Below are 23,054 nucleotides of genomic sequence, written 5' to 3'. Positions count from 1 at the left end.
GGACCACCTAGGTGCCCCTGTATTTTTTAAAAGTATCAAAAGATGTTATATATTCTGTTGTATCTATGCCACTTCACATTTTATCTTGGTACTCTTTCCATACCAACAATACAGATCTATCTAATTCTTATTGCATTCTTTTTAATGGCTATATAATATTCTACCATAGGGATGGGCCTTTAATTTATTCAGCCAGTTTCCTATTGATACCATTTAGAAACTCTTAAGCTTTAAAAATTTTTCCCAGTCTCGTAGATGAAAAATATCTCCATTGCTTCAGCTTGTATTTTTATATTGTGAGATAGTCATATTTTCATACAATTTTTTACTATTTTAGTTTGTATTTCACTTTGTGAAATGTCTATTCATATTCTCTTCCCATTGTTTTATTGAAGTGTTTTTTTTTCTTAATGATTTTTATAAGCCCTGTAAATTAAGCAAATTAGCGCTTTAATGTTAATGTCTTACAATTTGGTGATTTTTTGGTGGCCTTTTGACTTTGGGATATATTTTCTGAACAAGATAGTTTTATTAACCTTTTCCTTGTGAATTTTATTTAAAAGGAGCTTTTCCCTATAGCAGATGTTTATTTTAAGTATGACCAGAACTTATGTTGAAGAATTACATTTCAAAGAGGAGGGTCTAGTGAGATTTGACATTTTATATGTATTTTACAGGCAGCCTTGAATGAAGACATTTCAAAGCTCCAGGATTATTCAAAGAAAGCTTACCTTAAAATTAATGTTCTTTTTTGCATCTGTGCTTTGCTAAACACAGTATTATTGAAAGTTATAGTATTTTGAATTAATCCTTTTTTTTTAAAGATTTTATTTATTTATTTGGCAGAGATCACAAGTAGGCAGAGAGGCAGGCAGAAAGAGGGGGGGAAGCAGGCTCCCCGCTGAGCAGAGAGCCCAATGTGGGGCTCGATCCTAGGACCTTGAGACCATGACCTGAGCCAAAGGCAGAGGCTTTAACTCACTGAGCCACCCAGGCACCCCGAATTATCTTTCATTTTTATAATGTAGTAATTACCAGGTCCCCCCCCATTGTTTTAACATATTTTCCTAAAAGTCACATATGTCACAGTGTAGCTCTTTTAAAAAACCAAAGTTAAAACTCACTGGAAATATTTAGGATTTATTATCTCTAGTAGTGTTTAATATGAAAAAAGTCGTTTATTTCATTGTGGAAACTCACCCCCCTCTGTGTTTGCTTATAATGCCTTCAAAGGTTTTTTAAGCAGAGTAGGAAGGAAGTAGATTTTTGTTTAATGGAAACAATACAGTAGACATTTCCTGGATTACATTTTGGTCAGATCATTTAGTAGCTTTACTTATTACTACTGTTTAAATTCCCGTGAGGTCTTCAGGAGCTATAAATGATTAATATCTTTGAGCCTTGACTTCATTGTGTTTATCTTCCCTGGAAGCATAGAGATGTGAAATATGTTGAGTTACTGGTATTGGTATTTTAGCTATTAATAATTAGTCAAAACCTTTAGCTATAAATTGTAAACGTTAGTACACTTTCTTCTAGTTGTATGGGAGGGGTGTCTGACCACTGATGACATCAGTCATTATGAAAAGCAGAATATCAGTTACAAATGAAACAAGCTCCTTCAGAAAGCGAAACCCTCTCCTTCTCCCTGAAGATCTCCACCCGGAACCATATAGATGGCAGGCAGGGAGGGAGTTGGCAGGGGATCACTTTCAGGGCTCCTTGGTTGCCTGCTTGTATTAAAGAAAAGCTAAACCATATATTTTAGAAGTATAAGCTATACAGGTACAGGTTAGGTGTGAACCCAGATAGCTTGAGAGTGCACTAAAGTAAAAATAAAGTTTATTATGGCCATTTATAAAAGTATTACTTTATTGGCTTTTAACTCATCAAATACCAACTTCAATTTTCAGGCTTACTAAATTCCCTTGTTAGAAATTTTATTTCTTGGTTTGAAAATATTATTTTTTCCATGTGGAATAATGTGATTTAACCAACATATTTGAAAACCAGTTCATGTACTATTGCTTTTGTTTTTTTTTCATTCGACAAAACTTGCGAATGTCTGCTTTGTGCCAGGTCCTGGGCTAGGTGGTTTTATAAATATTTCATCTGGAAAGAAAAGACACATCTCTGTTACACAGTGATAGAAGTCTACTATGGCAAATTTAGAATAAAGTTGGAGTTTCGTTTGATATGTGCTCCTAAAAGATGAATGGTGAAGGAGTTCTTTTTTTTTTTTTTGGAAGATTTTATTTATTTACTTGACAGAAAGAGAGATCATGAGTAGGCAGAGAGGCAGGCAGAGAGAGGAGGGGAGCAGGCTCCCTGCTGAGTAGAGAGCCCGATGCAGGGCTCGATCCTAGGACCCTGAGATCATGACCTAAGCTGAAGGCAGAGGCTTAACCCACTGAACCACCCATGTGCCTTGGGGAAGGAGTTCTTAGAGTTGGTGTCTTCATGACATGGTGCACTTGCTGGCTGGTGGAGACTCTGACTTCTCAGTTCTCTTTCCAACAAGCATGCCTTAGGAGCACCTTCTCTGACTTCCAGAGCAGGTGAGCTTTGCTGTGTATGCATATTCTGTATTTTTCTTAGTAGCTTCATCATAATTACAATTTAAAAATTATTTCTTTACTCTTTCTCCTCTTTGGTCTCTATAACATGGTAAACTTAACCGGAGGCTCCCTGTGCCTGCAGCAGGCTAGGCACTCATGTTTCTTAAGGAATTTTGACTTTTTTTCTTTCTTTGTCATTGCTAGCTGCCGGGTATTTTCTATCATACTTCTGCCTCATCTGCATGTCTAGGGCAAGGGCTTTGTGGGAGGTATGGGGTAATGGGATGAATTCTGAGACCTTGGAGCCCATTCGTGATGATGGCATAGGGAATATCCTTATGGTGAAGGCCGCAACATATGGCAGTGATCATACTCCCTTACCAGGTAAAAGCTGGCTGTTCCTTAATTTGGATCTTATCCACCTGCCTCATTTACAATGCAGTTTTTTTCTTGAGTCTCAGCTCCCCCGGCACTCCATCCCCCGTTTGTTGTGGATTGGTTTTGAATGTTGTGTTTAGGAGTTTTAACTTTGAAGTCATTTAAGATTTTGGAATGGGAGATGTTAACATTATCAGACATTTTATTTTAGGAAGATATTCTGATGTCAGTGCATAGAATGTATTAGAAGAAATAGGAGAGGGACGCCTGGGTGGCTCAGTCGGTTAAGCGGTCTACGTTTGGCTCAGGTCATGATCCCAGGGTCCTGGGATCCAGCCCTGCATTGGGCTCCCTGCTTGGCGGGGAGTCTGCTTCTCCCTCTGCTCTTCCTCTTCCTACTCGTGTGCTTTTCTTTCTCTCTCAAATAAGTAAAAAGATCTTATAAAAAAATAGAAGAGATAGGCATTACATCATCATTCATTAATTCATCCAGCATTATGGAACACCTACATGTGTCTGGCTTGTTCAAGACAATGGAAATGTAGACGGAGATAGAAGACATTGTCCTGTACTCCAGGACCTAAATCTATTAAGGGAGATAGAGAATTAAACTACATCATGATTTATTTCATTAGTGTGTGTTAACAAGAAATACAGGATAGATGGAAACAGAAGAGAGATACCCCAGTTCTGACTAGGAGTTTCTGGGAAGACTTCTTAGAAGCAGTGATAAACTCCTCCTTTGTCCTTTACAAAGGACTCTGCCTTTCTAAAACGGTAAGTAGGCGTTCATCAGACAAAGAGGATAGGGAAGATCTTTCCAGGCAGAGACAGGAGCACATGTGTAAAGATGAGAATTCATGAGTGATATGGGAAAGGCAGAGTATGTAGCACTTACTTGTTCAGTGGCTGAACACTGATTGATTATAAGTTTTGAGTCTACCTTATTGGTGAGGAAATATTAATGTAACTGTAGGAATAGTGGACACACTAAGAGGTAGAGGTGGGCAAGTGATGTTCTGTCTTGGATCTGTGGATTTTTAGGTGCAGTGGGATTTCATGTGTATGTATGTATGCATAGTTGGAAATTTATATCAGAGTTTAGGGGCAAGATTAGAGATAGAGATTAAGATTTGGGATTCTCCATAAAGTAGTAGCTAACCTCAGACACATGAGTAAGATGTCGAGAGGGACTGCAGAATAGAGAAGGAAAAGAGAACCAGAGATAGAATTATGAGAATAAGTTCTTTTTTTTTTTTCTTTTTCTTTTTAAGCAAGGATCTAAATAAGGAGTTTTTAAATTAGATTTTCCCCCTTCCTCCTTTTACTTCTAGGACAAAAACAGAAGGGTAGATGAGAAGAAAATAAATATTTGTTAGTTTATTTGTTGAAACCCCAAGACTCTAAAACAATGTCCAGAGTCAAAGACAAATTTAGTTTCAGTAATTGTGGAGGTTGGGAAGATTTTCAACTAGGAGCATTGAAACAAGAAAAGATTTTCTGATTACCCCTCATTGAATCAGAAAGCCCTTGTAATTCCAGTTCCCATAGGTTTTACTTTGTAAACTCTTTATTTTGACTTGCATTGGTTTTGTTTTTCATACTTAAACTTTTTCTATTCGCAGTGCTTATAAAACACTCATAGTCATCTGCTTTCAGTTCAGGTCATGATCCCGGGGTCCTGGGATACCGCCTGGCATCAGGCTCCCTGCTCAGGGGACAGTCTGCTTCTGAGACAGGAGCCTGAAGCAGGGCTTGATCCCAGGACCCTGGGATCATGACCTAAGTCAAAGGCAGGCACTTAACCTAAGGAGCCACCCAGGCGCCCTAGCACCACATCTCCTTTTAATCAGGTTCTCTGACTGTCCAGACTGATTGATCGCTTCCACTTAGGCATACGAGCAATAACAGCTATTATTCACCAAGAACTTAGATGCCAGGAGGCATTCTGCATATATTATGTCATTTAGTCCACATCACATTCTTGTTAATAAGAGGTAATTAATAAGAGTAATAACTATATCAAGTACTTAATATGTCCTATGCATTGTGTTACAGTCAATGTACTTATTCATTTAATTCTTACAGATCCTGTGTTGTTTGGCGTAGTAGATATCATTATTCCATGAGGCCCGGAGGGGTTTTGAAATTAACTTGCTTTATATCATACATTTATAAATCAGGACTCAAACTCAGATCTCAGAATCCTAAAACCCGTACTTTTTGCGTAGGCCTGTTGCTTCACTGTCACCTCTGCTTTGTGGCAGTGGGAGCACTGACCTTCCTGAAGCTTATGACTGGTAATGCAGCGTCCCTAGAGTAAAATGAAGCCAAATAATTTAGGGCCACCTGGAACCAGAGCTGGGCTGCTGTTTTGTAGACCCCTTTTCAGAGTATGAGTGCCACCTGCTGGAAGGTTATAATGCATCCACGCTCTTGGAAGGACTGGCTTCCGAAAGGGCTGCTGTCACAGATGTGGACATGGCAGATTTCAAAATGCTAACTCTTAGATTTCAGTTTAGGAATACTGCGGCACTTTAGAGTCCCCTCTTTGCCATAAAGATAAACTGCTTTATTTATCTTCCTTTTTTGTGTATGTGGGGTGGGGGTCATACCCTTAAAAAAAAATAATACACTCAGTGTTTCCTAAAGTAAAGCCATTTTCACCATGGGAAAGATCGAGAGTCAAATAAATCATATAGTTACTTTCAATGGATCAAATAAGAATAGCAAATAAGAATAGCAAAATGGTGGCTCAGTTAGTTAAGTGTCCGATTCTTGATTTCGGCTCAGGTCAGGATCTCAGGGTTGTGAGATTGAGCCCTGTGTTGGACTCTGCACTGGGCATGGAGCCTGCTTATGATTCTCTCTCTCTCCGCCCCATCCCCCACCTCTCTCTCTCCCTCTCTTAAAAAGAAAAAGAATTAAAAATTGAATCTACTTTGAGATAAGTGAGTTATTGAAGTATAAGAGGACCCTTTCCACTCAGATACCCTAAAAGAGGAATCTGGAACCATGGGGGCATCAGAGACTTGGAGAACAGAAAGAGGGGTAAGAGGGGAAGAAGGATGTGTGTATAAAAGTAAGGATGGGTTCTGTAATTGGTAGTTTAGCCCAAGCCTCCCCAAAGTGAGTCAGGATCCTAAATAGTGCCTTAGAGAAAAAAGATTAGGATTATAACTTTGAATTATTATATGTTTGGGATAGTGAAAATTGGATACTTTTTATAGTCACTAATATGCCCTTGAAGGAAGATCAGATAAAATCTTGGGATGTTCATTGTACATTCTTCATTAGGCTCCTTTGAGATAATGTTAGTACTCCGAGTATCTGCACAGGAGGTGTTATCATTTAGTTTGGAATTTTCACAGGAAAATCACATTATGCTTAACTGTTATTTAGATACGATTAAAGCATATCTGTAGTTGCATGATGTCATGTTGAACAAATATTTGTGTGACAAGAAATCCAAGTCCATTGGTAAAATGTGATATTGCCAAGAATGAAGGAAAGTACAAGTATGACCATCTCCTTCTTTCTTTGACTCCCTTTACAGATCAATCACATAAGAAACTGTGATAATTTGATAGTATCTTAGCAGGACATATCTTTCTGGAGAGAAAGGACTGTCTCTAGGGGGTGTGTGTGTGTATACATGTGTGTGAGTTTTTATTTTTATTTAAAAAATTTTTTTTAAGATTTTATTTATTTGACAGATCACAAGTAGGCAGAGAGGCAGGCAGAGAGAGAGGGAAAAGCAGGCTCCCCGCTGAGCAGAGAGCCCGATGCGGGGCTCAATCCCAGGACCCTGGGATCATGATCTGAGCCTAAGGCAGAGGCCTTAACCCACTGAGCCACCCAGGCACCCCTATTTTTATTTTTATTATTTTTTTATGTGAGTTTTTAAATGATAAGAGTAAGTTTTTAAATTATGGGAGTTCACTATAGAAAACTTGTAAAATAGAAAAATAGAAGTAAAAATCACACCTAATCTTACCACCCTGATACTATATTAATGTTTTGATGTAGTTCCCATTTTATAGACATTCAATATTTTGCAGTCTTTTTATATTACATGACAATATTATAGTGTAAGTCTTTTCTCATGTATTTAAAAATTCTTGGCATATGCGTAAGAGGCTACAATATGTGGATATACTGTAATTCACTTATTAGCTTTCTTATTATTTTATTATTGGACATTTGTTTCTTCAGTAATGAGTGGTAGAGAAGTTCCCTTTTTTTCATTTGTCGGCTTCAGTAAATCGGGGTAGAGAATATACTCTTGTGTGGCACTTACTTAAGGTCTAGCCTTCTGTTAGCAAACTAGCCTTGAAATTAACCAGTGATGGGATTCATCTCTGTTTTGTTCCTCAGGTGTGTCCCCCCGTCCCCTTTTCCTGTGTGCATTTTCTTCAGAATTTTGTAGCACTTATTTCATTCGTAGTCCTTTCAGGAAACACTCTCGTAGCACTCTTTTCCGTTTCAGGTTCTGTGCTGCTGAAATACCTCACCCTGAGCTATTAAGAGCTATGTGTCTGCTCTTCACATCAAGGCAGCTCTCTTCTGCTTCGGTAGTGTGGGCACTAGTAGAGAGAACTATTCCTTCTTAAGCTTAAAATAGATGTAGCTTGCAGAAAGTCAGTATCCTTAGAAAAACCATATTAGACATAGTCTGTTCAATTTTTTAAAAACAAAAGCATTCAAAACACCTTTGGGGGGGCGCCTGGGTGGCTCAGTGGCTTAAGCCTCTGCCTTCGGCCCGGGTCATGATCTCGGGGTCTTGGGATCGAGTCCCGCATCAGGCTCCCTGCTCAGCAGGGAGCCTGCTTCCCCCCCTCTCTCTGCCTGCCTCCCTGCCTACTTGTGATCTCTCTCTCTCTCAAATAAATAAATTTTAAAAACCCCCCCCCAAAAAAAACCCCCAAAAAAACACCTTTGGAAGGATATTGAAGTTTTATAATATCCCAAGCTATTTACTGGTTTATTCTGTAGGAACTAGGTAAGTTCAGTAAGTTCAGTAGATTAATTCTTGTGACAAATATTTATTGAGTGCTTACTATGTGCCAGGCACCATTTTTAAGCACGGGAGGTATAAAACCAGCAAAAACTTTGCCTTCATGGGGTTTATAGGTTAATGGAGAGAGACAATAAACAAGATAAAATAAACAAACAATACCTAGGCCCCCAATTCCTTAAATGAAGCCTTAGGAACCAGATGTGTTTTAGAGTCAAAAAATTTAAAAAGATTTTAGAAAGATAATATGGTATATATATTATGTTACCTAGCACCCAGGGAAGCAGTAATCAAACCTGTTAATATTCTTTAGTATAGAAGTATGATCATTCACACTTGGATAAATAAAGACTGTAACAGCTTCACATTAGTGTAAGTGAGATATTTCTGCAAAACGAGTATCAAAGGATAGTTTTCCAAAAAGGTAGAATTATGATATGATACAGATATAAAGGGAACATATTTGAAGATTTTCTTTAACTTGTTAAATGAAGGAAACCAGTAGATGGTATAGCCCATTCAAAGGAGAATTCTTAGACATATTTATAGACCAGGAATATTAAAATGATGGGCAAATTGAGGCAGAACTCACCTTTTCCATAATGGGAGAGGGAAGTCAGTGAACCTCTCCTGGACAGGACAGTTTGCACATGTATAGACAAGTATTATCCTGCATTGTTATCAGTTGTCTCTAACGTACAGAGTTGTAGAATCAGAATCTGATAACCCGAAAGGGTGTGCCCTTGCCAGTGTATTTTTTTTTCATTGACGTTAATTTTTTTTTTCCTACATGAGTTCCTAGAAGCCTTTGTTTTCTGAGCTCTTTAGAATTATAGATAAGGAATATAGAGCTGTAATATTTCCGACAGTGATAGTGCTTTGCAGAAAAATAAAGGTGCAGAGGGCGGTTATAATTTCAAATAGAAGAACCAGGAAAGACTCGCTGAGAAGGGGCCATTGTGAAGAGAGTTAAAGTAGATGAAGTTGTTTACCTGAGTCCTGGAATGATGAGGCTGCTAAGTACTGAGCCCGGGGAAGAACAGTTGGGGCAGAGGACAGGGGAGGTGGAGAGCACCACCTCAGTTTGGGTCCTTAGACATTCAAGTGGAGATGTTGCAGTTGGATACACATCGTTGGAGTTCAGGGAAGATGTGCAGGCGAGAGAAAAACATTTGGGAGTTCCTGCACACCAGTGACATTGAAAGCCCTCCAGCTAGATGAGATTTCTAAAAACAGGGCTTCTTCTATGTGCCGGGCTCTGCGTTCATCCCTGGGGATACAGGGATACATTAAACATTGTTCTCGAGGTTTAATGGGGGGCAGTTTAAACAGTTAAAGCAGTATAAAAATATACCAGTATAAATACACCTGAAATACAGATGATTCCGTGAAGCCAAATCTGGGAGTTGTCTTAAATTCTATCACCCTTAGACTTCCTCATTTGGTTGACCTGACCATGAGACACGCACAGGATAGTCAAAGTGTGGGACCTTTAATATCCGCTGGCTTCTTCACTTACCCCCTGTGCCTAGCAAACTTCCAGTGATATTAGAGACCTTTGCTGGGGACACTTCCGCATGGCTTACAAGGCTCACCATTACTTGGCCTTTGCCGTACCCCTTGCCTTACTTGAATGAATAAAGACTGTAACAGCTTCATGTTAGCACAAGCGAGATATTTCTGCAAAATGAGTATCAAAGGATAACAGTACACTTAAAAATGGTTAAAATGGTAAATTTATGTTATGCACACTTGACCACAATAAAAAAAAAGAACTAGAAAAGAAAAGACTTAGAAATACATTGCTGCTGTGATAAAGAAAAAGAAAGATTTCTACCTACTAATACTGTATACTGATAGTTGAGGGAATTTCTAGGATAGATTGTATTGAAAGAAAGTTAAGTGCTATCTTTTGAGTAAATAAGGACAGATAAAAATATATATTCATATTTGCTTTTATTGGCATAAAGAAACACTGGAAGGATTAACTAATAAAAGTTGTTAGTTCTGGCAGGTAAAGAGGACTATGGTCAGCAGGGCCAGGCATGGTAATGAGACATCTCAGCGTATATCCTTTTATGTACTTTTGATTTCTGGACCATGTAAATATATTACCTATTCAAAATAATGTTTAAACATGGGAGCTAAATTGGTTGCATTGTAGAGGGATCACCAATTTGTAGTCACAGAAAACTTAAATTTTTAGAGATATGGATGAAATATTGCTGCATGTGATCTCCCTTCCCCTCGGACGAGTCAGAGCCTGGTGTAGACGCAGAAGTGAGTTTCACCTCCCTTCCACTTGCAGGTAACAAAGAGAACGTAGTTTGGGTAGAGACTTCATCAAGCCAAACTCTCTAAGTTCATTAATACCAAGAGTCAGAGAGGGGATAAGACATTGCTTCTGCAGGAGGGCCTCTCACCAGGGTCCAAGTGCTTGAAGGTTGACCATGGCAAATAGGGTCATTAAATTAACCCACTGAGTCTAGGAGCCTAAACCATTCACAAACAGGAAAACTGTCTGGGTATAGTTCTGCATCCCCCCACTTTCTCTGATACAGTCACTGATTAGGGGCGTATCATGTCTAACATATGCATCTGAAGCAAGAGGCGGGATTGTTTCACCTTTCTTAGGCAGTGGGAGTAGAGGCAGCAGCCGATAGCTGAGCACTCGCCTAACGGCCCCTGCCCTCCCTGCTCACCAAGGGAGTAGGACTTTATGTCTTCCCTGGACACTTCTTTCCAGCTCTCCTTTCCTACCTAGATCTAATAGGAAATGTGCATAGAACCCTGAGGCAGACTGTGCAAAGTAGAAGGGTGTCTCAGGGCAGCCCGGCCCATCCTAACTCTTGCTTCTTAGCTGTGTTCTGGGGCAGGTGGCTTGAGGGAGAACCCAGGGAGTCCTATCCGGGAACCATGCCCAAATTATACCTGGTAGAGCGCCACCTTCCAGCAAGGTGGTCAAAGGGCAGGCCAAGAGAAAAAGCTGAAGGACAGAACCAAACTGAGAGAATTGAAGGACTGGGAAACAGCATTGAAAGTAGTAAAGAATTTAGCAACTGGGAAGTAATTTATAAAACTTCCAGAGATGGAATTCACATGATTTTTTTGGGAAAGATTTTGTTTATTTATTTGACACACAGAGAGAGGTCACAAGTAGGCAGAGGCAGGCAGAGAGAGGGGAAGCAGGCTCCCTGCTGAGCAGAGAGCCCGATGCGGGGCTCGATCCCAGGACCCTGAGATCATGACCTGCGCCGAAGCCAGAGGCTTAACCCACTGAGCCACCCAGGCGTCCCATACAATTTTTTTTTTTTTTTTTTAACAGGATTCCAGCTCAGGCACTTAGGAAAAAAATAATAAAGTTATTAAGATGGATAAACAATTTTTCTCTTGCCTCATTGATCAAATTTGTATGTCTGTCTTGCCTGTTACACTGTAGGAAATGAAGACAAGGGCTTTAGCCATAGTCCACAAAGCGTGGACTTTGGAGTTAGGCAGATCTCTTTAAATGCAAACTGCTGTTCTTTCTAGATGTTTGGTTTTGGTCAAGTTATTTTTTATAACACTGGCCCTCAGGTTCCATGTGGATCAGAGGGTTGTTAGAAGGTTTAAAGGAGAGAAGCATGTATATCTAATCTTCCCACATGCAAAAAGTATTCAGTAGAAATTTTGTTCCCTCTTTCTGTATCTCCCACAGAGTTTTAAGTGTAAAAGACATTCAAAATAGCAAGTTGAGCATGTTAGTGTTAAATCTGAACCCTGGTTAAGGAACACCCGAGGCAAGCGTGTTTATAAGGCTTTGCCCTCCAACAGCGAAAGTTGTTGCTAAGTAATTTATCAAGCAGCAGCCTGGTACGTGCCAGGGGCTAAGGTTTCACTTGCAGATCTGGTCTGTCTTCTTATGATTTTCTTCTTATTATCAGGGTCCAGCTTCTACTCTGTGAGGGCCTATTCCTTATTCTCTATATTTATGGGACCTCTTCTCCACACCATTTTTTTTTTTTTTTTAAATCAGTGGGAATGAGAGTCATTACCTTATACTCACTGCTTTTCTAAAAAACCTCAAACATGTATTCTAGGCGTGGGTAAGTATAGAGATTGTTAAATTTCTTCCCTTCTTTTGTCACATATTTACTGAGTACCTACTGTGCTAGGGTAGAAAAAACCAAATTAATACATGATTCCTGCCCCTCAATAGTTTAAAAAAAAAAAAGCACATTCCAAATTATATTTAATTACTTCATGATACGATATTTACTTTTGTTTACTGTTTTACATTTACTGTTTAAAATGATCCCATTTTGAAAACACACACATACATGTGGAAAAAGAATTTGAAGGGTATGTACCGAGAGGGGGCAGAGCTTATCTCAGAGGAGGGGTATTTTTTTTTCTTTCATTTTGCTTATTTGGATTGTCTAAATTTTCAAAGATTTCACTAGAAAATGCGTCATTTTCCCCCTGCTTGCGAACAGGAGAGTGACTCCCTCTCTTCCTCTTGCATTCAGCTTTTGCGAGAATTGAAGCACCCTAACGTGATCGCCTTGCAGAAGGTGTTCCTTTCTCACAGTGACAGGAAGGTGTGGCTGCTCTTTGATTATGCGGAACATGATTTGTGGGTAAGTCTAAACTTGCTTTATTTTTAGGACTCTTCATCTAGGTACGGAGAAACAGATGTATGTAATGCTGCATATTGCTAATGCACATGAAGGAAAACTTGCTTTGTTGACCAGAGTTTAAAATAAGTATTAAATGCAAATGCAGATTTAAGAGAACTCAAGCAATAAACGCTGTCATATACTGAGAAGATGGTATTTGTAACATTCAGAAATGTCACTTCAAAAGTGTTAATGTGTGTGAGACTAATTTTAGGCAAGTCATCAAAGACAGTTTACTGATAATGTGTAGTGAAAATTGCTTTCTTTTGTGGTACACACACTAGTTCAAATTTCACCAGTTATGTACTTGTGAATAATTTCCCTTTCTAAGTTAAGGTCAGTCTCTTGCAGCATTTTGCCAATTATATAGAAGTATATATGTATAGTTTTATGAATATTAGCCAAAAACTCTAATTCCAAATTTTTTATGTTAGAAATCAGGATATTTAAACATTTTACCCAAGGAGTTGCTAAAAGTATAAAATATTCAGACTTGGCAGTAAGTCCAAATTTTTGGTAGTTAAGTTTTGACTTAACAGTGTGGTGTGTGATTTCTAAATAATGGCACATCTGTTTTGGAGAAACTTAACAGACTTACAGGTCTTGAAGGAACTTTAAGAATTATGCTATTATAGGATATTGACAAGAATGTCCAGTGAATTTTTCTCATAGCTGATCATAAGAATTATGTTTTCTCCATTTCTCTGTATCCTTTATATTTCCCAAGGTTTATTTGATAACATTCATTTTGAATATCAGTGATGTGAGGAAAAAACATGTAGCATGTTGGAGTATCAGGTCCTGTAGGCCTGTTGTTTGTAACATGGCGGTCCCCAGCTGCATGTGCCTGTTGAGCACTGGAAGTGTAGCTGGTCTAAATTGAGATACGCTATAAATATAAATACATACTGACTTTTGGAGACTTAGTAGGAAAAAAATGAAAAAATCTCATTAATATGTTTTATATTGACTGTATGTTGGCATGATCATGTTTTTAATATGCTGTGTTAGTTAAAATACATTACGTTAATTTTACTTGGTTTTTTTTTTTTTGATGTGGCTATAAAAAGTTGAAAGTTGAAAGTTCATACTGTATATATATATTTTGGACACTGTTGCTATAGTATAATCCTTAATTTTCTATTAGTTCTTTAAATAAAGTATATATTGTTGAACAGTTTATAAAAAAAAAATAAGAAAGCAATGTAAATAGCTTAAAATTTTTCCATGCCATCTGACCATTTTAAAGTTAGTGGAGCAATGTTTCCATTGTTGTTTAATAGGGGTTTAAATGGCCTTTAATACCCATTATGTCATGTTTTGCATTGGGGTGAGGTAGAGATGTAGATGCAAGTTTGGGGGACAGGTAGCATTTCTTCCCTATCATTATAATGTTTTCATGACCTACAAAATAGCATATGGACATAAACATATGAATATGTTGATGCAGTTGTATTTATTTCAGTGGGATTGGATTTCCCATTTTTCTCTCCCTCCTCCTTCCTAGTGATTTCCTATTTAATATTAACTACTAGGAATGTAACCTAATTTCACACTGTGCCAAAGAAGGTAGAACTTTCTAATAATTCAAATGTATAGTCAGTGACATTACACAAATGCTCTAAGTGCTAACTTTATATAGTATGGTAAAGATATAGAGGCATTTGGGTGGCTCAGTCAGTAGAGCATACAGCTCTTGATCTCGGGGTTGTGAGTTCCAGCCCCATGTGTGGCATGGAGTTTCCTTTTAAAAAAAAAAAAAGGACAGTAAAGATTCACAGGGTCTTCTTTTTTTTTTTAGTCTTTCATTCTGTCAATAGAGAATACAACTAGTGCTATTTTTATGTAGGCTTTTAAGTATCAATGCTTTTTATCCTTTAGTTTTATTTAATGAAAATCTTGTGGTTTCATTAATCTAGTCATTATACCCTCAATAACATTGTCACGTTGACTGACCACAAATATAGGTTCTATTTGGTTGACCTTAGTATTCAAATTATTTTTCTTTGCGTCATTATTGGCATTTAATAAGTAATTTTTAAATGTAGAGAGTTTATTGTAGACTTGTTTTTATTGATATAAATATTAGCAAATACTATATATTATTTTGAATGCTTTTTTTTAAATTTTTAGCATATTATTAAGTTTCACCGTGCATCAAAAGCAAATAAAAAGCCCATGCAGTTGCCAAGATCTATGGTTAAATCATTACTTTACCAGATTCTTGATGGTATCCATTACCTCCATGCAAATTGGGTGCTTCACAGAGATCTGGTAAGTATGTTTCTTTTAAATCATCAATACGATTTTTTACCTTCTCTTAAAAAATATTTTTTCCTCTTAGTGCAATTATTATAAACATTATTGTAGAAAATTTTGAAAACACATATAAGCAAAAGGGAAGGAAATAAAATCACCCATAAGCCTACAGTTAAAAGATTACCATTATGAACATTTGGTATATGTTCTTCCATTGTATTTATGCATAGCTATAAAATGTGTGGTTTTCAACAAACGATTGGTATAATCTTAATGGAATAGTCATATGTGAAATAAGTACCTTTCAATCCATTTTTTTGTATTATTGCTCATTATTAGTAAAAACATTAATAATTAAAGGTTGAGTTCTCATTGTTTTTTTTTTCTTAAGAGCTAAATTGAAATAATGACATTGCATCCAGTAAACAGAATGTTATCAGTATTATCAAGAAATGTTATCAGTATTATCAACAAATCAAATGTTTGATTATACCTTTTTTTCAGTACACATGTAACAAACATTTATTAATGTTAAATTCTGGTTATCTTTGCATTATTGTCACGTTAGTTTGTGTTGGGGAGATCTTTTTGGTTCGAGAGGAAACATGGTTACTGAATAGTTACTGAATAGTAATACCCATGAGAGTTTATAATTGGAAATTTTATTCCCCAACTCTCCTCAGAAAAGTGGTTCCATGATCATTATTTCTTAGGCTTTTGGCAATTCTAGGGATATGGTAGGGATAAATCTAGGTCGACTCAGTTTTACTAATTGAGGAGAAGTATTTGTTATAGAGAGGAATGAATACAAAAGGACATCTAGTTAGTACCCCTTGCTGTCTGACTTTACCATCTCTTGCTGTGACATTGAAGTTAAGTTGAAGCCCAATAAAGGTAACCACAAAGATGGACTTCCCAATTCAGTAGATGCATTTCACCTCATAATTTCGAACTGTTCCCAAAGACTTTCACCTGGTCATTTTACTATAAACCACAGAATCAGCACATTTTTACATGGGTACATGAGGTCATTCCAGTTCAAAACCTTCTTCATAAATGGTTTTTTTAAATATTAATTTGCTGTGTGCTTAATATAACTGATGTGAATTATTTTTGAGTTCATGATCATGTTTGAATCATTGATCAGAATATTTTATTGAAGATTAATTTCAGCTCTTCTCTTTTTTCACAAAGTTGTATATTTTATTCTGAATAGCATAGATTAACAGATTTTATTTCTGATCTTGTCACATGAGTATCCACCTGTACGAAAACTCAGTATGACTAGGACTCGGTTTTCTCCTAGTCGGTTTGCTGCTTTCATGTCTATCTTCTTTATGGGATCACCCTCCTTTCAACCTAGAAGGTTCTTTTACCCCTTGCAGACCCTTGCACTATACATCTAGACCTTGCCTAGTGTTGTTGGTTTCACCTCTAAAATATCTCTTCCATTTGGCCATTTCCATCCCTAGTGCCTCATTCTCAGTTCAGGCCTTTATTATCTCTTCCTTGAAGGATAGTACTAGCCTCTCAACTTGTCTCCTTGCAGTCTCTTTCCCTTCCATCCGGTTTGGACCATCTAAATAACTACACAGCCCCTGTTCAAGAACTTTGATAGTTCCTCATTGCTTACAGACTGAAGCTCTAATTCCTTATTGGGCTTTCAAGGTTATAACAGATATAGCCCTAACTGCCTTTAGAATTTTTCTTTATCCCTATCATCTTTCATTTACACTGTACCATTAAACTATTGATTGTTTCCTGTGTCCGGAAATTTCCTGCTTGAATGGCCTTTACTTATTACCCCATCTCTTCATATTCAAATACTACCTGTCTTTGAGGACTTGGACAAATGTTAAAAATTATCCTCGTATCCATTCCTACTTGGAAATAATCTTTCCTTCTTGCTGGTTGCTGTTGTACTTCTTTACTTCTCTTATGATACTTATCTGTTAGTATGGTAGCAGTATATATAGGTACCCTAGAACATCTTCTAGACCATATACTTCTTGAGAGAGCGGGGTCTATGATTCATTTTGGCACGCTAGTAGTACCTGAGTACACAACAGGTACTGAGTAAATATTTCCTCAGTGAGTGAATGTGAGTAAGAATACTGATTATTATGGTATGCTTTTGGATCAAGTAACATATTTATATATTTCAACACACTGTCTATAATAAACACTTATTATTACCTTGTATATTTAAAGCATGAGGGATGGGGACAGTACAGAGATAACTGCGTGGAAGAGCTTCTCCTCAGGACTTTACTCTGAGAGAAGAAATCTGCCATGGGCACAAACAGCTGTGCTGTAAACTAGATGAGAAAGAACGTGATCGTGGCTATGTGACAGGCACAGACTAAATGCTCCTCAAGGTTAGAAGAGGCTATGAGGGGCAGAAGGAGAAAGGAAAGCTTCACAGAACTGCCACGTGAGCTAGACATTGAAGGATAAGTAGAATCGAAATAGAGACTTGAGGAAGTGAAGCTTGAGTCTGGCACCTAAGACCTCTCTCAGCTATAAAGAGATTTGAGAAAGGAGGGTAACCTAAGGGAGTGTTGGGTGTAAAATCTTTTGAGGGGAGAAAGCTCTTGAATTGTCCCAGAAAGAGTATGGAGTTCTGTCTGATTCCAATATGGGTAAGTAAATTGTGGTAGTATGTGGTTAAGACCAGAAAGATATTGGTTAGAACCTGATCAAGGAAGCCAAAGATACCAGGCTAGGGAGATTTTATTTATTTATTTTTCAAGACTGACTGATTTATTTGACACAAAGAGAGAGAGAGAGAGAGAGTGCAAGCAGGAGGAGAAGTAGGCTCCCTGCCTGAGCAGGGAGGCTGACGTGAGGCTCGATCCCAGGACCCTGGGATCATGCATGACCTCAGCCAAAGGCAGATGCTTAACCAACTGAGCCTCCCAGGCACCCTGGGAGTTTGTTTGTTCTTAAGTGCTAAAAGTTTGCAAGCAGCAGGGGTGCCTGGCTGGCTCAGTGGGTAGTGCATGCAACTCTTGATCTCAGGGTTGCAAGTTCAAGCCTTGCATGTGGTGTAGAGTTAACTAAAAAAAAATTGGGAACAACAGAATGAACATTTTTTTCCCAGAATGAAAATTTTTTTCCCATTATGGAAGCCACTCTTATTATTACCTCAACCATAGCATGATGTTGAAAAAAATATATTCTGAATGTGGTTCTGACCTTGTATAGCATATTCATAATTTGCATTCACTGAATGCCTCTTTTCTTCAAGTAAGTAACTAATAATATTGGAAACTCTGAATCAGTAGGACTCTGCCCCGTGTCAGCCTGCTCGGTTCTTGTCAGTGATCGTGAATCCTGATACTTGGACCGTATTGTCATGGTTCTGCCGAAGTATTTTTAGGAGTAGAAGATTTAAATTGTATGTTTACTTTAGATGTATTCTGAAGTCAGTATAGAAATATGAAGTATATCAAATATGAATGTGGTTTTTAAAAACATGATGGGTCGGGCTCTCTGCTCAGCAGGGAGTCTGCTTCCCCCATCTCTCTCTGCCTGCCTCTCTGCCTACTTGTGATCTCTCTCTGTCAAATAAATAAATAAAATCTTTAAAAAAAAGAAACATGATGGGGACATTTGGAAAATTTCTGTGTGTGTGAACCTATTTTAATAGAGTTGTGTTTTAGTCAGGAGTGTTGTTTTTTTTTTTTTAATGCTTCATTTCCTATTGTAAGAAATTTTGCCTTATACTATGTGTTGGTTACAACTGTTTCAGAGTATGTACCATCTCTAAATTTTCATTTGATGTGAGAAACCTGCAAGATCCATACAATCAAAGGCATTAGAGTCAATACAAATTTGCAATGTAATGGTATAACCCCCCAAATTTAAAAAGTAAATAAAAAAAATCAGTGTTTTGGACTCTACAACATAGGCATTATATCATCAAAGAAGATTGGGGTTTTTATTGTGATTGATTACATATCTGAAATAGTATTTAGTTGTGTCATTTGGATCCCAGAATTTAAAACAGAAATAGAGAATTAAATAAGTCACTAAAAAGATTACTTATATTAAGGAATTGCTTTAAAAGGAAAGGAGGAGAGGAGCTAAAGATATTCATCTTGGCTGAGAGACAGCGAAGTAGAGACATGAGTCTATAAATATTTGGAACTTGTAAACACCAAGGGAAGAAAGATGTATTTTAATTTTACAGCAGGATATAGCTAAGAGTAAGAAGATGAAATATAGGATGACTCACTTTTATTAGATGACTATTCTGGTAGGCTGGAAGGATGCCAAGATACAGTTTATCCCTTTTTCAAAATTATGAGCTTCTGGGGAGCAAGGATCATATCTTACTAATTTTTATATTCCTAGTGTTGGTGTATTGTTTGTGTTTTAAGTTACTTGAATTGCATTTCAGCAAAGCATCTGGCAATTGCTTATTATTCTTTATCAAAGAGAGGAAATACTAGCTAAGTTATAGTGTGGTTAGGATTTATGGCTCCTTAGTTCTCAGTATTGCTACTGGATCAGTGGCATAAACTGACTCTAAGTTAAACTATCTCTGTCACTTTCATATCTCAGTACCTAACACATGATAAAGGCTATGTCTTTACGGAATGAAAGATCTAAGTAAACCCCCCCAGGGACCTGACCTGCTCTGTCTTTTAAAAAATATTTGTGGAGGCACCTGGGTGGCTCAGTGGGTTAAAGCCTCTGCCTTCAGCTCAGGTCATGATCTCAGGGTCCTGGGATGGAGTCCCGCATCGAGCTCTCTGCTCTGCAGGGAGCCTGCTTCCCCCTCTCTCTCTGCCTGCCTCTCTGCCTACTTGTGATCTCTGTCTGCCAAATAAATAAATAAAATCTTAAAAAAATATTTGTGGGCGCCCCATCCTAAAACTCTGTAACTTCGGGTTTGAATGGTAGTTATCATTCACAGTAGTGGGTGAATTTGTACTCTTTTGAAGTCTATGGACACAAGTAACTATATTATCTGCAAACATGGTACATGGAAATTTTGTAAGATCTAGTTGTAGGAGAAGATAATTTTGTATCCAGTAATCTTTTGAGTTTAGTTATTGGTTAACATCTACTAAATATTTTAGGATTGTCAAAAAGTCACTTCGGTTACAGACTTAACGACTTATTTGTTCTATTAGAGGTTAATAGTAATAATAATAATAATAATTATAATAAGCTTGCCAATACTTAGAGTCAGATATAGTTCAGTTGATTAAAGAAAATGGTATCATATATATTCTAGCTACAGAGAAATGTGTAATATATGACTCTGGATACTTTGTCATACTAACTGACAGAGAGCTATATAGTTTTGGTTTGGTACTTTTTTCCTTGTGACACCAGCTTGTTCAGGCAGAATACTTGATTTTCAACAGCATTTTTGATTGTTTATGACCTGTTGGCTGTGTATGTTTTAAGTCTGTATCAGTTACCGACTGCTGTATGACAAATTGCCCCAAACTTAGTTGCTTTAAATATGTTTAAACAACATTTATCATCTCACAGCTTCTGTGGTTCAGGAATCTCCGTGTGGCTTATTTGGATCCTTTGTTTCAGAGTCTCCTTAAAAGATTGCCATCAGGGACGCCTGGGTGGCTCAGTTGGTTGGACGACTGCCTTCGGCTCAGGTCATGATCCTGGAGTCCCGGAATCGAGTCCCGCATCGGGCTCCCAGCTCCATGGGGAGTCTGGTTCTCCCTCTGACCTTCTCCTCGCTCATGCTCTCTCTCACTGTCTCTCTCTCAAATAAATAATAAAATCTTTAAAAAAAAAAAAGATTGCCATCATCTCAAGCCTCGACTGGGAAGCATCTTGTCCATGTGGTTGTTGGCAGGATTCATTTCCTCATGAGCTGATAGGTGGAGGCTTCCCTTGGTTCTTTGCCTTGTAGGCTTCTGCACATGGCAGTTTTCTTCACCAGAGTGAGCCAACAAAAAGGCAAGAGAGTGTGTGTTAGCAAGACGGAAGTCATAGTGTTCTGTTAGTGAATCATGGAAGGGACATCCCATTACTGTTGCCGTCTCTTGTTCACTAGAAGTCATCTGTGCAGCCCACACTCGGGATGGGGGGGAGTGATTACACAAGGGTGTGTGTGCTGTGTGGCGGTGTTGGGGGGGAGTGTATATTGGGAACCATGTCCAATGCTGCTTACCATGACCTCTAAGGCTTTTATATTAGTTATGTTATGTTATGTTATGTTATGTTATGTTATGTTATGTTAGTGACCATACAGTATATCATTAGTTTTTGATGTAATGTTCCCTGATTCATTGTTTGCATATAACACCCAGTGTTCCATGCAATCTGTGCCCTCCTTAATACCCATCACCAGGCTCACCAATCCTCCTACCCCCACCCCTCTGAAACCCTCAGTTTGTTTCTTGGAATCCACAGTCTCTCATGGTTCATCTCCCCCTCCGATATCCCCGCTTCATTTTCCCCTTCTTTCTCCCAATGTCCTCTGTGCTATTCTCTAAGAGTCTTTTACATGGTATTTGGATCCTGTTACTACTCTGTTTATTTAGTGGAAACATAAGAAAGTGCAGGAAGTCCCTTCTTTCATATATCGTTTTCTCCATGTTGAAAAGTGGCTTGAGTAGCAAGAGTTTGGGGATAGTTCTGGTTCTAAAGAGCTAAAAGATATTATAATGTACTAGTTATCCCTTCCCCTTTACAAACATTCTTCAGTGATTTGTTTTGAGCATTTGGTATATATTCCTTACATTTCGCCTCCTCTCCTGTCCCCTCCATTCCATTCCCCATTATTGAAGCACAGGTCTAGTCTGTTTAAATCTGGATGATGTGTTCAACTGAGATCCAGGATTTCTTCACTTTGAATGTACCTAGAGATCCCATCTTTGTTATACAGTCTGAGGCCTATGCTTATCACTACTACTTTCTTATTTCTATTTTTCATGCATTTGTGTCAAATGAAGGCAAAAATGCAAAGAAAAATTTAAATTTCCCAGTACCAAAATTTGGTAGTGCTGCTGAGTTGTAATAGGTGGCTGAGAAGCAGTAAAAGGACACCATGTGGAGGCATGAAATACTATAGTCCTTTAACTAAGAGAGAGCATTTGAAGGCACTTAGGAACATTGCTGTATGAAAGACCAATGTACAAAAGTAAAAGATGGCCTCTGTTTCCACTCAGCTGGAGAAGAAGTATTGTACTGTTCATCTTTGTGAAGGTTTGATTAAAATAAGTGCTCGGTGGTTGGAGAATTTTCTAGAAATCTCTGTATGCAGCACAGCTTCTCTTCATACCTTGTCTGACAAGGAGATACATCAAGTCTTTTAATTTTGTCTGTGCTAAACAGGGCTTGACAAGGTGAATGTTTTATACCACAATGAACCCCCTTAAAATCTCATTGCAGCTATCATGCTGGCATTTTGAAGAATTTTAGTAATGTTTTAGAGTTTAGCCTTGCTTAGTTTTTATGAAATGGGAACTTTGAGATCTTAGACTTAAAAAAATTTATTTCTAAGATAGCTAATCTTGATCGGTAAGCCCTAGCTTACTCATTTATAAAATGAGAATAATGATAGGTACTTTGTACAATTGTTGGTCTCCCAGTCTTAGCACAAGAATTCCTGAATTCCTCCTAATTTCCCTCTGTAGAAGCTTCTGGATCCCATCAGTAATCCAAGGATGCCCTTTCTTTTAACTGCGTTCTTTGCCATAATTCCGTTAGCCTAAAACTCTAGCCCCTTCTGCTTTACAGTGTAGAGCCCTATTAGAAACATGTGAACATGCTTCCTGGTGTTATTCTTTAAAAAAAAAAAAAAAAAGTAAACTGTGTTTCACCCTGTTTATATTTAAACAGTGCTAATATTTTTTGCCGAGTCTTCATATTTAAAAATATCAGTTAAAAACAGTTGCTTAAGTGAAATCAAAATGAGTAAGAGCCTCAAATAACTTACTTTTCCTTCTAATGATCATGCTGATTGAATGACTTTCTTTTATTATTTTTTATTTGGTTTATTAAGTTAACATGCTACTTTGAAGAATTATGGCAGAAAGTAGCATTTATTTTAATATGACTTAATCACCGTAATTTCTTTTAGAATGCAGAGCTAACAATGAAAAAGGAAAATATGGCTTGGTTATTTTCTGACTTGCGATTTTAGGTGACTTTGGACGATTGCAGATCTTGTCATGCTGGTGAGTCATATTGGGG

The 23,054-nt window shown here is 37.8% G+C and overlaps 1 protein-coding gene across 2 annotated transcripts in view; it reads left to right on the top strand.

The window, feature by feature from the left end:
- CDK19 (cyclin dependent kinase 19) overlaps nt 1–23,054 on the top strand; it is a 170,433-nt gene that overhangs the window by 108,075 nt on the left and 39,304 nt on the right. For both annotated transcript variants that reach the window (XM_047733061.1, XM_047733062.1), the window contains 2 exons: nt 12,462–12,572; nt 14,745–14,885. In XM_047733061.1, the coding sequence (XP_047589017.1) occupies nt 12,462–12,572; nt 14,745–14,885 (252 nt within the window). The remainder of the gene's footprint in view (nt 1–12,461; nt 12,573–14,744; nt 14,886–23,054) is intronic.

The sequence above is a fragment of the Lutra lutra genome, chromosome 6, assembly GCF_902655055.1.
Source record: "Lutra lutra chromosome 6, mLutLut1.2, whole genome shotgun sequence".
Classification (NCBI taxonomy): Eukaryota; Metazoa; Chordata; class Mammalia; order Carnivora; family Mustelidae; genus Lutra; species Lutra lutra.
This window is presented reverse-complemented; position numbering and strand designations above follow the sequence as displayed.